At 33.0% G+C, this 14,862-nt stretch overlaps 2 protein-coding genes across 2 annotated transcripts; one reads left to right on the top strand and one right to left on the bottom strand.

Moving 5' to 3' along the window:
• Nucleotides 1-1,562: 1,562 nt before the first annotated feature.
• Nucleotides 1,563-7,257, top strand: LOC114282105 (aluminum-activated malate transporter 9). The gene is made up of 6 exons (XM_028224759.2): nucleotides 1,563-2,224; nucleotides 4,694-4,831; nucleotides 4,945-5,214; nucleotides 5,340-5,476; nucleotides 5,565-5,711; nucleotides 6,100-7,257. Exons 1-6 carry the CDS (start codon nucleotides 1,825-1,827, stop codon nucleotides 6,778-6,780), a joined length of 1,773 nt encoding a protein of 590 aa, XP_028080560.2. The 5' UTR covers nucleotides 1,563-1,824; the 3' UTR covers nucleotides 6,781-7,257.
• Nucleotides 7,258-9,494: 2,237 nt separating this feature from the next.
• Nucleotides 9,495-14,559, bottom strand: LOC114316853 (phospholipase D beta 2-like). Its single transcript, XM_082908588.1, has 6 exons — nucleotides 14,522-14,559; nucleotides 14,148-14,190; nucleotides 13,723-13,803; nucleotides 12,495-12,612; nucleotides 9,871-10,019; nucleotides 9,495-9,670 (listed from the first exon to the last, which is right to left on the bottom strand). The coding sequence occupies exons 1-6, from the start codon at nucleotides 14,557-14,559 to the stop codon at nucleotides 9,509-9,511; spliced, it is 591 nt and encodes a 196-aa protein (XP_082764714.1). The 3' UTR covers nucleotides 9,495-9,508.
• Between the last annotated feature and the right edge of the window lie 303 nt (nucleotides 14,560-14,862).

Raw genomic sequence — 14,862 nt, 5'->3', positions numbered from 1 at the left:
AACTTGTATTGTAGAAGAAATGGGGCCATCCAAAATAGTATAATATAGAAATATCGTCTCATTCGAACTTGGATCCAGTTCCGTTATGTCTTGTCTTCGTATAAACAGACACCTAAATACATACAATAATAATTCATACCACTAAAAAAGCACCACTAATAATATTAATACATTAAAAATATTAACAAAAAAAAAAACAAAAATAATGTCACATCATTAATGTTCCCCTAGTGTTTCTATTTTAGTACTCTCAACCATTTTTCAAATACATATCACATATCAATCTCTAAAATAAAATGGATAAACTTTTAATTACCTTTTTTTTATTATTTATAATTATGATTAATTATTTTAAAATCTTTTGTTATGTTTCATTTATGCTTGATTATTATTATTTTTTCAATTATAACTTACAAAATATGAAATTATTTTATTTTTTCTATAATTATAAGATGTATATCGTACACATTTCTATAATGCATTTGTTTGGGATGTGAGTTGACTTTTTGATTATTTTAGTTTGGGACTAAAAAGTTTCATTTTGAATAGATTTTTAGATTTTTTAACTTTTGTAAGAGAAAAAATAAAATGATTATCGATTGAGTGTAACATTTTATCATATTTAACTAAAATAACTAATTTTATCCTATATGACTATCTTAGCCTGAAGTTGTATCCCAAATATAGCCAATATTTTGAAGAGTAAACTATTAATAGGTTCCAATAGTTAGACTTAATTCCCATCAAGTCCTATTGAAAATAAGTCTGGGTAAAGTGTAGCTAAAAATAATTTTTTTGTAACAATTTTTTATATATGTCGGTAAAATTGACAATAAATTACTTTTTTTTGTTATGATTTTTATATATTGTCTCTAAAACTTACAATTAGTCACTTTTTTATGACAATTTTTTTCCATAAGACTTATTAGACAATAAGTCCACTTATAAAGACCTACATGTAAGTATTCCTATTTTGAAAGTGTGTACATAATCTTTTCAAAAAAAAAAAAAAAGAAAAAAAAAATTATGCTAGAAATCTCACACAAATCTACATGTGTGTTGATTTCATACCTATATGAGAGCATTATTAAAACATCCAGTAAATTATTTGAAATCGATAATATTTTCCAAAAAAGAAATTACGTGTCATATATATGTACACAAACTCGTATCACCATATATAATTGGGTAATTTGAAAAGTTAGTTAAAAATTAAATTTTAACTTTTAATTTATTTTAAATCACACTATCTCTCATATTTTTCACAAAAAAAAAAATTGAAAAATTAAAAAAAAAACTCTTGACCAACTTCCAAAATCGCTCTTATTTACAAAAAAAAAAAAAATTATATGCGAGTAAAATACATGCCATATGATGGTTGTGTTTGGTTTGTGTTTGTAGAGTAGTTTTTGAGATAAAAAATACGAAACTTATTTGGTTTATCTTTTTTTATAAATAATTTTAAAAAATTATTTTAGAGAGAAAATTTTTAAAAAAATAATTGATTTAATGTGTATGAGAAAGAGAACTACTTTAAAAAATAAGTAATAAAACAAAATTTTGATATTTTTTTTAAAAAAATTTATTTGATACCATTGTGATTTTTCTGAAAAACAAACCAACCATATCTCCTACCATTGTGATTTTACTTTTGCAATAGGCATATCTGCCATTCAACCCTTGTAACAAATCGTCTTTGAAATCACGCAAATCCAATCTTTTCATCATTGATTACACAATCAACATTCTCTCTCTTGTCTCCACACAAAAATTACACACAAGTTTTTCCATCTCTCTCTTGAATCTTGATCATCGTTACTTGGTATGGAGAGAGAAGAGAGAAAGATGGCGTACAAATTGGGTTCGTTCAGGAAGAGTTTTGCGGAGAAGAGAGAGAGAGAGAGATTGTTATCCAAGGGATGGTACTCTGAGCTAGATGGCAACGAACAAGAAGATGATGATGAGAGTTCTTGGTTTTGTTCGAGTTGGAGGAGGGTTCGGAAGAAATTTGCAGAGTGGTGGAAGAAATTGAAAGAGGTTTCTGTGAAAGCATGGGATGTGGGTCGATCCGACCCACGAAAGATCGTGTTTTCGGCTAAAATGGGTCTGGCTTTGATGCTCGTATCTCTGTTGATTTTCATGAAAGAACAACCAATCAAAGAACTCAGTAGATACTCTGTTTGGGCTATCCTCACTGTTGTTGTAGTGTTTGAATTCAGCATAGGTATGGTTATTTTTTCGATTGGAATGCTGTGTTTGGCTGCTTGAAATTCATATAATGCATTTTCACTCTGTTTGTATAGTGGGTTTTAGAGAAAAAAAAAAAATGATAATCATAGTGTTAGATTTGGTGATTCTTGATTTGGGCAATTTGTTGAATGAATAAAAAAAATTTAAAAAAATTATTTAATAGTTATTGGATTCAACAGTTGTTAGTTTGAAGGGCATTTTTGAAAAATGAAAAAATGTGGTAGCGTTCACACTAACTCTATATAATAGAATAAATAAATATAAGAAAAACAAAGAAGAAACAAATTTTGCTTCTTTTACCTCATTTTCTTTTGTTATGATGTTCCTTTTTTCCTACAATTCCAAGAGTGTGAGAGTGTGTTTTTGATGTCACCTCTATTGGAATTTGGATGTCTTGATGATAAGAATAGATTAGTATAATTGGCTTTGGAAGCTTCAAGTAAAAGTCATTGGTCCCATGATCATTAAGAAGACCTTTTTTGGGTCGAAAAGAAGTGTCACGGTAGTGTTTAGGTTAATTATTTACATTTGTTCTAAACTAGAACAAATTTTATAAACTTAATATTTTATGTTCTAGTAGTTGAGAGTAGTTTGGTAACTTTAATCATTGTTGGATATAGGTAGTAGTCATAATCTATAGGTCGTCGTCCTAGTTGATTAAGAAGATTTGGACTTACCAAATATTTCTTAATTTTTAAGTCGGAGTTCTAGTCCTTATAAAAATTAGAGAATTAGAGAATTCTCTAGTCCGTATACGTGTAATCTCAGTAATAGAGACCTGATATTATAAGGAATTGAGATCTTATTTTGTGTGTGATTTACTTAACCCGTAGAGGGGTAAGCTCTTGGTTGTCTTTTTATCATTCTTTTTATTTGCACAAATTACCCAAGTACTGTTCATTGCCCTCAAAAAGTGCCATTTTCAGCCCATAAACTCTAGCCAATCAAGTTCAAATCTTCCACATATTGGCCCCGTTTGGTGTAACTGTTAAAATAGATTATAGATTATAGCTTAACAGATTATAGATTATGACTTTAATTAGAAGCTGTTTATCTGTTTGGTATAGCTGTTAGATTATAGATTTAAGTTGCTGAGTAGTGTTTGTTAAATAAGCTGTGAAGTAACTTTTTCAATTAATTTTTATTTTTTGTTATTCACTACTTGTTTATATTTCTCATAAAAAATAATAATAATATTCTATAGTCTATTTGGGTCTTTTTCTATTTTTAAAAAAATAAAAAAATAAAAAATTTAAGAGTATAACCGTAAATTAACATGTCCACAGCAGAAGCTGATAATTAGAAGTAAAGGGTGAGTAGCAGCTTTTTTGACTTAAAATAAGTTGTTTGAATCAAAAACTGTTTGAAATAAGTTTAACCAAACAGTCTAAAATAGCTTTTGAAAAGCCAAAAACCATAAGTTGGCTCAAAAAAACCCAAACAAACACCACCATTATTCTCTTTTACCCTTTTGGCTGCTAAATCAACACTAAAAACACCATAAAACAGTTGTTGCCTTTGCAACCCGCAAATTTTGAATATCAAGCCCAAACTAACCCTTTACATTTAGAAACCCAATAAACTTTCTTCTCCCTTGTTAAACTCCAACCCTAAAAGCTTTGTATAACAAAAATCCACCACAATAATACCTATTGTAGGCAGCATTAACACGAGTTTCCCAAAGTTGTCTACCATCTGTTTTGCACCATAGAATCATACTTTGGAAATTGAAATAGGACACCATCTTAGGTCAAACTTTTAACTACTTCTATTTCTAAATCCAAGCTTTGGATTCCATGCTGCCAGACACAGCTTTAGTGCACTTTTTTCCCTGATTTTTATACCGATATGCTTTGTTGGGTATTCATTGAATTTCTTTTCTTAATATATCTCCTCAATTGTGGCATAAAGTATACATATTAGTGATAGATATTGAACATCTTGCAAGAAAAGAATCGATTGGTATCAGAACGTAAAAATCTTTAAATGAAACTTTAAAAAGCATTGAAATACGCTTTAGTCCCAAAATTGTGAGAACTGATGTATTTAAATTAAGACCTAGTGTGCAGTGCTGGCATGCACATAATATTTGGCAAAAGTAAAGTTGACATTTAATATTTGGTGAACCATTCGAGTACTTGTTCGTCAATTCAAGTGACTTGGGAATGTATGGCTAAGAGAAATAGAATTGAATTTGAATCCTAAAATTCACATTATGCAGGATATGAATATAAAAAATTTCCTTCACTGGATCCAATGCAGCTTTTCTATTAGCGGAAGTGTGTTTTCATTTTCCTAAGCAAAAATAGCATACATTTTGAAGTTTTATGTGCATCTTTTTCTTAGTTTTCCAACAATAGTATAATCCTTTGTCTTGTAAGTTCTAACTTTTTAAGAAACAAACGCACAGATGAAGCAGCTGATGATCTAAGTGCTTGTGCAGGTGCAACATTTAGCAAAGGATTTAACCGTGGATTGGGGACATTATCAGCTGGAGGGCTTGCTCTCGGTATGGCAGAGTTGTCTGAATTGGCTGGAGATTGGGAAGAAGCTGTTATTGTCTTCAGCATATTTATCATTGGTCTGGTTTTTCAGCCAGTATTCTTTTTCTGATTATGTTGGAAATGAACTAGCAGTTTTCAGCGTGTATTTCAATTGAAGTTTTGCTCACTGTGTTTTTTATGTGGTTTCTAGGTTTTTTCACTACTTATGCAAAACTTTACCCCACATGGAAGCCGTATGAATATGGATTTCGAGTATTCTTGATAACATATTGTTTCATAATGGTATCTGGGTATCGAACAAGAGAATTTATACATACAGCTGTAACTCGATTTTTGCTCATTTTACTTGGTGCTGCTGTGTGTTTGGTCGTGAATATATGTATCTACCCCATCTGGGCTGGTGAGGATCTGCACAGATTGGTGGTAAAAAATTTCATGGGTGTTGCAACTTCCGTGGAAGGTTGACTAACGTTTCCGTATACTATACTATTATTACTTTATTTTTCAGAAACACTTTGTAAAATTCTGATTTAGTCTTCTTATTCTGTTTTCCATGCTGACTAATCCTCTTTGACTTCTCGGCAGCTTGTGTTGATCGGTACTTGAATTGTGTTGAATATGTGAAGGTTCCTTCAAAAATTCTTACTTACCAAGCTTCTGATGACCCAATATACAGTGGCTATAGAACGGCCGTGGAATCTACAAGCCAAGAGGATGCTCTGGTATTCTTTTAAGTGAATGTCTTGCAAGTATAGGTAATTGCAAATTATGAATCAACTTTTTGATTTTAACTCATTTTCGGCTTGGCAGCTAGGATTTGCTATTTGGGAGCCACCTCATGGTCCCTACAAAATGCTTAGATATCCATGGAGAAACTATGTAAAAGTGAGTGGTGCGTTGAGGCATTGTGCATTCATGGTCATGGCATTGCATGGTTGTATACTCTCCGAAATACAGGTGTTATTCTTTTTCTATCTCTGGCTTCATTTTACAGCTGTTTTGTGTAGAAATGGATTTAAATGAGTTTCACTCAATATGCCTTAAGAATGCCTTACATAGTCTGAAAATTACTTGATTACTATATTAGTATATTTGTTAATTTAGATCTTTGCACTTGTAAGCATTGAAAGACATTTTTTTAGGTAAAGTGTAGTTTTCAATATATCAAAGTGCACATCAGTATTTTCTAGAAAATATTCGCTGAAACAAATGAACCCTTATTTAGCACACTTCGGTAAAAGAAAAAGAAGATATATTATAATTTATATGTTATGCCTTGCTCGTGATTTTCTCCTACTAGAACCATGTGCAAAGAAAATAATGGTTTCATTGCTTGTATATGTAGGCTCCACCTGAAAAAAGACAAGTCTTTAGTAATGAACTTCGAAGGGTTGGCACTGCATGTACGAAAGTGTTACGTGACCTTGGGTACAAAGTTAAAAAGATGGAGAAATTGGGTGCAATAGACATACTATTCGAAGTGCATGAGGCAGCAGAAGAGTTGCAAAAAAAGGTAGATCAGAAATCGTACCTTCTTGTTCATGCAGAGAGCTGGGAAATCGGAAGTCGGTCAAAAGAGCTAGAACCTCCCCAAGAATTTCTCAGCATGGATGATGAAGAAAACAAATTAGGTAAATGCAAGTTTTATAGCGAAGCTCTGCTCCATCTCAGTTCACTTCCCGCGTCGAATAGTTGGAATGTTAGTAACAGTGGTATGGGTATCAACTTCATCCCTCCTGAAAAATGGCCTGCAAACTTGTCGTGGAAAGCTGATGCGCTGCCTGAAGAAGAAGAATCAAAGACGTATGAAAATGCCAGTTCATTGTCTTTGGCGACATTTACTTCGCTTCTGATTGAATTCGTTGCGCGGCTTCAAAATCTTGTTGATGCATTTGAAGAATTAAGTGAGAATGCGAAATTTAAAGAACCTATAGAGGAACAACCGCAAACAGAGGCAATCGGGTTTTGGAGGAGGATGATTGGGGGTGTGAAGTTTTTGAAGAAAGATGAGCAGTTGTTGGGATAGAACTAATCTCATTTTATGCACACAAGTTTAGGAAAACCGTGAATAGTTAATACTTGAGGCAAAAATTGGACACGCAATGTTGATCTCGAGTTTGTACCCAATCTATCCCTTTCAGAGCCCCATAAAATGGGGACGAAACTGGGTGTAGTTTAGTCTAGTTTAGTTTTGTAGGAACCGGTAGCTGATTTTCTCTTGGTGGAGTTATTCGAACTGATAAATTGACAAGAAGAGAGACAAATTGACTGGTGGCTAATCCTCTTTTGCTTTTCAAGATCTATGAACTGGCATTCCTTCATGCAATTTTTTTAAAAGAGTTGATAATGTAGCTCTGTTATTGCATAGTTATTGAAGTCACTCAAGGGTAGCCATGGCAGAATAGTCTCATCTTTCTCTCTATTCGCCTTGATGGTTAATTTTTTTTTATTATTATTTTTTATTTTATGAATAAAGGGTGCTCTCAAATGCTTGTGCTTGTAACGATTTTTTTTGTTTTTAATGATAGTTTAGTTCTGTCTTATTTATAATGCAAAAATTCTTTTGAATCTTAGATAAAAATAAAAATAAAAATAATTGTATTTTATCTAGTATTAATAATTGTCATGATAGTCTCCAAATATAAAATTTCTAATTTCGTATCTGACTGGTAATGAAGGAGAGGGGGTGTTTAGGAAGAAATGTTTTAAATAAAAAAGTCACTCTACATTATTAAATAATTCACTTTATTTTTTTATACATTTTTTTTTTGGTTAGAAGTTAAACAAATATTAAAAATATCAATGCTAAAACGACCCTTTAGAGCACCGTCAATCAATTTGGCCAAAAAATATGATGCACAAAACTCATGGGCCGCTGGAGAGAGCTTTATCTCTAGGCGATTTTCAGCGAACTCTGAAAACATTTATGTAGTTTAGATCTGGATTTTTTATGCTTGGGAAAAAGGGGTCGAGAGCTTCTCCTTCTATTTCTTGCATAGATTTTTTGTTTTTCAACATTTACAATGGTTCACTCTTTTCTTACTCCTCTCTTACTATTGTGGGTATTTTTCTTCTTCAACTCTTACTTTCGCCGATAATTGAAGACGGCAGCAGCAACAATAGTGCAATTGGGTAGCGGCAATAGGGATGTCAATGGGTCTGAGTTGTATTTTGATTCAGATCTAGTCTAGATCATTTTTTTTTTTTTTTTCATATCACAGTGAGAAAGATTGGTGATTTTTCCTGAATTGTGGCTTATATATATACTAGTGTATGCTCGTGCCTAAAAGCACGGTGTAAATAATATTAAGATCGAAATATATTTATAATTTATATACGTATCATGTTAAAACATGTGAAGGCTGTAACATTTTTTCTTCTTAAAGAACTTTTAATAATTTTGCTTGTACCATACCCTTTACAGAATTCAATTAAAAATAACAACTCTCCCTAGTCTTAATGCAAATTAAGGAATAAACATATAAAATTTATAATGTTCATTAAAATTAAAATGGTAAACTAATGTTTTACAATTATAATTGTAAGAGGGGCTAATTTGAGCCCACTAAATTATTTAGGCCCAATAGCCCAAGATTAGTGGGCCCGAATTTATCGCAAGTCCAAGAATCGGTGGGCCCAGATTTATCGCCATCAAACGGATTGAATCGCTCTAAGCCTCGAAAGGGTTCGGATCCACGAACCTAGAGACTTACTCGGGCCCGGACTCGAAAAGGTATTAACCAAGCCTAGAGATCCGAGGCACTCGGACTCGAAAGGATTCGGATCCACGAATCTAGAGATCCGAAGTACTTGGCTTCGAACGGATTCAAACGCAATCTAGAAGTCGCTCCGTTAATGAGTCCCAGAACACTTGCGGGCTCGGAGCTTTCCGGGATCTACGCACCAGAACCATGGGCGTAATGGAGTTCGAACAAAGGACCCGATCCCGAGGACGGTGAGTGGAGATAAATTCACTCTTCGGTTAAACTAGCCTATACCCGGGTCGAGGTGGCACGACCCCGGGGGGTCCATGAGACTCGGCAATATTTTGCGGCAGGACGTCCTCTGGGACTACCCCTGACCTTTTGGGATGATTGGGGATCATTGGTTAGGTGTGGCTAAGAAGAAGGGTTCGCCGAGGGATTGATCTCCTCTTCGGGGTTTTCTCATCCTCGGAGAAGTCACCTCCTCGGAGAGGTCACCTCCTCGGACAAGGTGGTTAGAGAGAATATCCCCCATGTGCCTTGCACATGGGCTCCATCCTACATCATGAGGTGCCTATAAATAGCACCCACCCATAGCTTTACAAGGGACGGATTTTGGAGATTTTTAACTCTTGGGAAAGAACTAATTTCCCTTCTCCATTATCGACCTTGAGAGTGAAAGTGGGAGATCAATGGGAGAGCCTTGCCATTATTCTATTCTCTAGCCATTTTGCCTTCTTCTTCACCCAATCTCTTATCTCCATCATCTCCTTTGTTGTCGTGTTCCTAAGTTGAGATTATTGAAGAATCTAAGCCTCTCATCATATTCTAGAGAATTCGAAATTGTTCTTCAAGGATCTTCGAATTTTCCAACTCCTTTCTTGAACCCTCTCCTACAATAATAAAATAAAATTAACCAAACAATGCACACCAGCTAATATTCTACAATTTTACAAAATTAAAATTGGATGCCAAACAATGCATGCCAGTGCTCTGCAATTCTAAAATAATTTAATTAAAACAAAACAACAAACAATGCACACCAACCAATCATCTGTAATTTAAGACCAAACAACAAACAACAAAATGCACACCGGTGCTTTCCAAATATGAACGTAAGTTCAAATAGTCTTGTGGGGTGTATTCATTCTGAAGCCCAACCTCCACTAAAGCCTTGTAAATGGTCTCATACATCATTTGCATTGTTTTGTTCTGTACAATAAATGAGAGATAATTTCAAAATCAAAAATTGATCCTTCTGAAGTATATACACTGATGGGCAGATTAATAGAATTTTTTGATTTCCCATATTAATCTAATGAAAAAAAAGGCAACAAAGTTATCCATCTCTGAAGCTGCCTTTAAAATGCAGAAGCACAATGCTATGCATTGAAGTCATAATTGGTTCCTACTTGCCAAAATAAAATCCTTTGTGTAGCAGCACTTGTTGGATTGCCTTCTGGCCACATCGGAATAACGATATAAGCAGCAAACCTCTCACGTGCTCTGATTTTCTCAGCAATTTTAAGTGCAATTTCCATGGGAATCAAATTGTTCGCACCTACAGCAAGAAAATATGCTCACAATAAGTACTCAGTAAAGGAATTTCAGGCATAAAAGCTTAGGAAAGCATTTATTTATTGTCATATCAAAGGCCACTTCACTCTCAACTAAAACACGATGTAGCAAATCAAAAGAACTACCTAATCTTATTAAACCGTCTACCGTAAGTACAGACACAGAAAAAATCCTCAACCAGTCTCCTTGTTTGCTACAACCAAGCAAGTTTCACTACCATCACATTGAAAGCTTATGCTATTAGAGAAAGGAGTAACTTCATCAAGATGTATGGGTAACTTGATTATATGTATCCTTAACACTCCCATTCACATGTGACCATACTCTCATTCATTAACAGATAGAACACCAGTTATCCCAAAAGCTTAAATTGTCAATAGATGAGCCCAATAATGTATGTTAACACTCAATAAATAGTGTTGAAAAAAAAGAAGCATAGTAACATATCCTCCTCCTACGGCATCGCAATCAGCCTTTTTTCTTTCATTCTTAGCTAAAACAGTAAAGCCCCAATGCAAGGGCAATTGAACCCACAATTATTAAAAAAATATGAAGTTATCACCCCAATTAATTATTGAATAGGTCCTTAGAAAATCAATATTCTGTAAGTCATTATTGAACCTCACCTTTGAAATTCATTAGACATTCCACCATAATCTCCTCCATATCCACGTTGATAAATGAGAGCTTGCTCTGCAAAAATTGGCTCATAGTTTAGCATCCAAAATAATATGCTATAGTCTAGTACTTGCAGGGAAGCAATTGATGAAGCTATGTTGCCATATTAGCGTTCAGTACATCATAATGTGTTCTAAACAGAAACATGTATTGAAACTATATAAAGCTGGCCTTTTTAAATTAAGCAGTGAATCTAATTAATTCAAATTGAATAGTCCATGTAAATAAAACCCAGTAGCCTAATCGACTATACAGTGCCCATAATCACTTCAAGTAATTGTCTATATGCCTAAACACTTCATTCGTGACTCCATTGTTTCACTAATCCTTGGTGAATGTAGCTCAAGAAAACAAATAATTTAAAACACCTCTAATAAGTCAGATTTGTAGATTGCTGCCAATTTGTTTTCTTTAGTTTTTTCTTGATTTGGATTAAAATTTAGCAGAGTGATGCTACATTATTGAGAGATTTAACTCACATGTGAGTTGCAAAATTCCTTTCTAATCCCCCTGCTTTTTCTTTTCTTTTCTTTTCTTTTCTTTTCTTTTGCTAGGCTAAGAAAATGCAAATTCAGGGAGGCCAAAGCTAACAGTAAATATCATATCTCTGGCAATGTTAAACATAGGGATGAGATCAAAATCCAATTTGAACCATAAAACTTCCTCAATCAGTGATTTAGTAGAAACACCAAATTCAACACTTAAACTGAACATGTTTCACTGTTTAGTGAATCCTACCAAACACAACTTTCCTTTCCTAAAATGCAGCAACAAAATTCACAAATTCTGAACCACAAAACACCACCCAAAATATTTAAAAGCAAAAAATATCAAAACTTTCTTCTGGGTATTGTAGTAACCAATTGTTAAAACAAAACCCTCTGCTGGGTTGCTGAGATTTCAATGTAACATTAAACTGTACTGTTTCTGTGATTGTTCATATGCATATATATGCGTGAATCCAACGAAACATAACTTTCCTAGTATGCAGCAACAAAATTCACAAATTCTGAACTAAAACTGTTTGTGTGTGTGTCTGTGAGTGAGTGAATCAATTGGGGATATTATTGAATTGGATTACCATTAGGATCTGGTTCAGGTGAGCTAATCAAAGGGGCGTGAAGAGAATGAGGGTAATATCGATCAGAAGAAGCAGTAGCAAATCGAATTTCGTTGACGCTGACTTCAGTTCCAGCCAAGGAAGCTGTTGGAATTATAGAACCAGCCGTTTCCACGTACTGATACGAACTCCATCTTTCGAAGCTTTGTTTTTCTTCTACTAAATCGCTCTTCTCTGTCAATCAGAACCCAAATTTAGAAATCAAAACATTGGGGAAAACCAATATTGAAAGCCTATGAAACTAGAATTTTACCTAAGAGCAATGCCTCCTCCATTGTAGTTTCTTGTTCCATATTTCTTCGGAGAGAAAGAGAGATTGAGATTCAATTACGCAATGAAATCGTCATATAGGAGTGTATATATACTTAGTGGAGTCTGTAAGCCACTTCTGCAAACCAAATTTCATGCCAAAAATGACTTCAACTATCTAGTTTTGAGATAATCATTAACCATGCTCAAGTCCATCAGGTATTCTTAAATTGCATCAATTTTTTCACACCATAATATCTAATATTGCATAACATAAACAAAAATGCCAGATAAAACTTTTTTAAGTTTTGGTTGGGTAGTCTTCGGTCTATAGAAGATTCTATCATTTGTGCTTTTAGAAAAAGAAATATAAACACCATGATTTTTGCATGTGAGGGAATAGTTCGTTACCTATGTCTTTATGGGAGCTCCAATTGTATGAAGACCCTATGATATATTGATTTTCAATATAGATGAAATGCTGAGCAGCGCGAATAGCCTTTACATATGCATGGCTACTAATAGAATTTTTATTTTATTTTTTTTAAAATTATAGAAAAAAAAAGAAGCAAAAAATCATATGCATAAGGTAACCATTCCCTTTGGAATTATACCACCGGGATTTTTATTAACCCAAGAAAGACAAATTTAGTGATGTACTAAATTTGTTGTTAAAGTGGCAGATAACATCAAATTTTATTGCTAAAAATATAATTGAAACTACAAATATCTTCTGTTTATTCTCTACTACAAAATTTATATTTCTTTCTCCGATTCAAATTTTAGGAAAGTAAATGCAACATATCAGCCTATACCCATTTTTTATATAATAGGGATATGAAAACAGAACAGTTAATTTCATGAAACAAAATACCCATGAATGGCACCTTAAACTTCACAAAAACATCAAAACAAACAAAACCCAGTAGAAATTATAACTCGATAGATATATATGAAATGAGAGGAGGTGAAATATGGGGTTTCATGAAACTAAGAAGAAAACAATTTATACACTGGACTATACATGAACCTGCTAAATGACACAGAATATACTGTCAATAAATTCAATATAACTGCATCCATTAACAACTAATGAAAGTTAAGCAAACATAAAGGATAACCTGATAATCAAGAAAGAAAGAAAGAAAGAAAGAAAACAAATAAATAAAGGAAAGAATAGATTCAGCTCTTGTACAAAATAAGGAATGATTTCACCCAACGAAACTAAAATATATTGAGTTGAGTCACAGGGGTAAAGGGAAGAAGGAAAAATTTCTTTAACTTTAACGCATCCAATCAAAATTTTAATTTATTATAATCATATTTGTTTGTCACCAGTCAGTGCCTAAAGGCACGGTGTAAATAATATTAAGATTAAAATGCAGTTATAAAAATATATTTAACAGACTGTACTATACAATTCCAAACAAATCAAATATAAAAAAAATTAAATATCAAATAATGCACACCAGCCAGTGCTCTGCAATTTAAAAGAAATTAAAACTAAAATGCACACCAGTTAGTGCTATTGCTGCCAATCAAATTGGTATCTTATATATATACATATATACATATATCTAATTGAAACAGGCCTAACTAAAGTTTTCATAATTGGTATCTTATATATATACATATATACCTGTGGGATTGCAAGGCTTGCAATGGTGAGATCAGAGATGACATCAGACCTAAGAAGATTTAGACTATAATTGGGTCCCCACTGAAAAACAGGGAAGAAAAATTGAAGACCCAGAAGCAATTTTTGATAGCATGCTTGGTTCTTGAACCTGTGAAGAGGATCATTTTGGAAGAAAATCTCAAACAGTCTGTCTCTGAGTTTCTCAAGGGTGGTTTTGTGGGGTGGCAAGCACACTGTGCAATTCCCAAAGATGATATGAATAAAATTTATTGATACAAAGAAATTTTGTTTGATAAAATTTGATATGTATTAGCAGATTTTATTTTATAACATATCAAATGTTGATCAGAAATGATGATAAACAGAAATGAACCCAAGTCAAGGATTTCAAAGCAAACTCAATATGTTCGCAATTAGAGTCTCACCTGAAAACTTTCTGCTTTCTTCGCAAGCCTTTCAAGCCAAAATCTGAAATTTCAAGCAGAAACTGAAATCATTAGATTTTGTTTTTTAACATATCCAATGTTGATCAACAGATTTATACTATATAGCACAAAGAATCCCAATTGATGTGAATTCTCTATGGTTATTTGCATTGAGATTGTTTGTTCATCCTATTGTTGCTTTAATTGCTGAAAATTTAGTTAATTGTTGAAAATTTAGTTAATTGTTTGTGGTTTTGACGATTTCTGATTGTGATGCGAAGTTCGGTGATTCTCTGTAAATTCATGTAAACTATGTCTGTAAATTCATGTACACTATGTTTGTAAAAATATTTTGAATATCGTTTAATTAAAACCGGCTACTATGAAGAATGAATAATGCCTCTGCTCTCATGAGTAATACCCCCAGTTTAAGGTGAGTACACAATGAAATCTATTGAAAATTTTATTACGCATGTATAGACTAACTATGCATTTTTGTGGGGGAGTATTGAAAAAAAAATGTGACAATTGTTGCTTTTGTTTTCATTTTTATATTTATTTTTTCTAAACTCGAACAATGATCATTAGGTGAATCATTTAGTGATTTTAAAATTTGAGTAATGAGAAAGACTCAAAAACTGTGATCTAAGACTCAAATGTTGATTAAAAAAATGAACAATTCAAATCTTAATATTATTTTAGTCCGTTATTATGA

The sequence above is a fragment of the Camellia sinensis genome, chromosome 15 (assembly GCF_055761805.1).
Source record: "Camellia sinensis isolate YWXY chromosome 15, ASM5576180v1, whole genome shotgun sequence".
NCBI lineage: Eukaryota > Viridiplantae > Streptophyta > Magnoliopsida > Ericales > Theaceae > Camellia > Camellia sinensis.
This window is presented reverse-complemented; position numbering and strand designations above follow the sequence as displayed.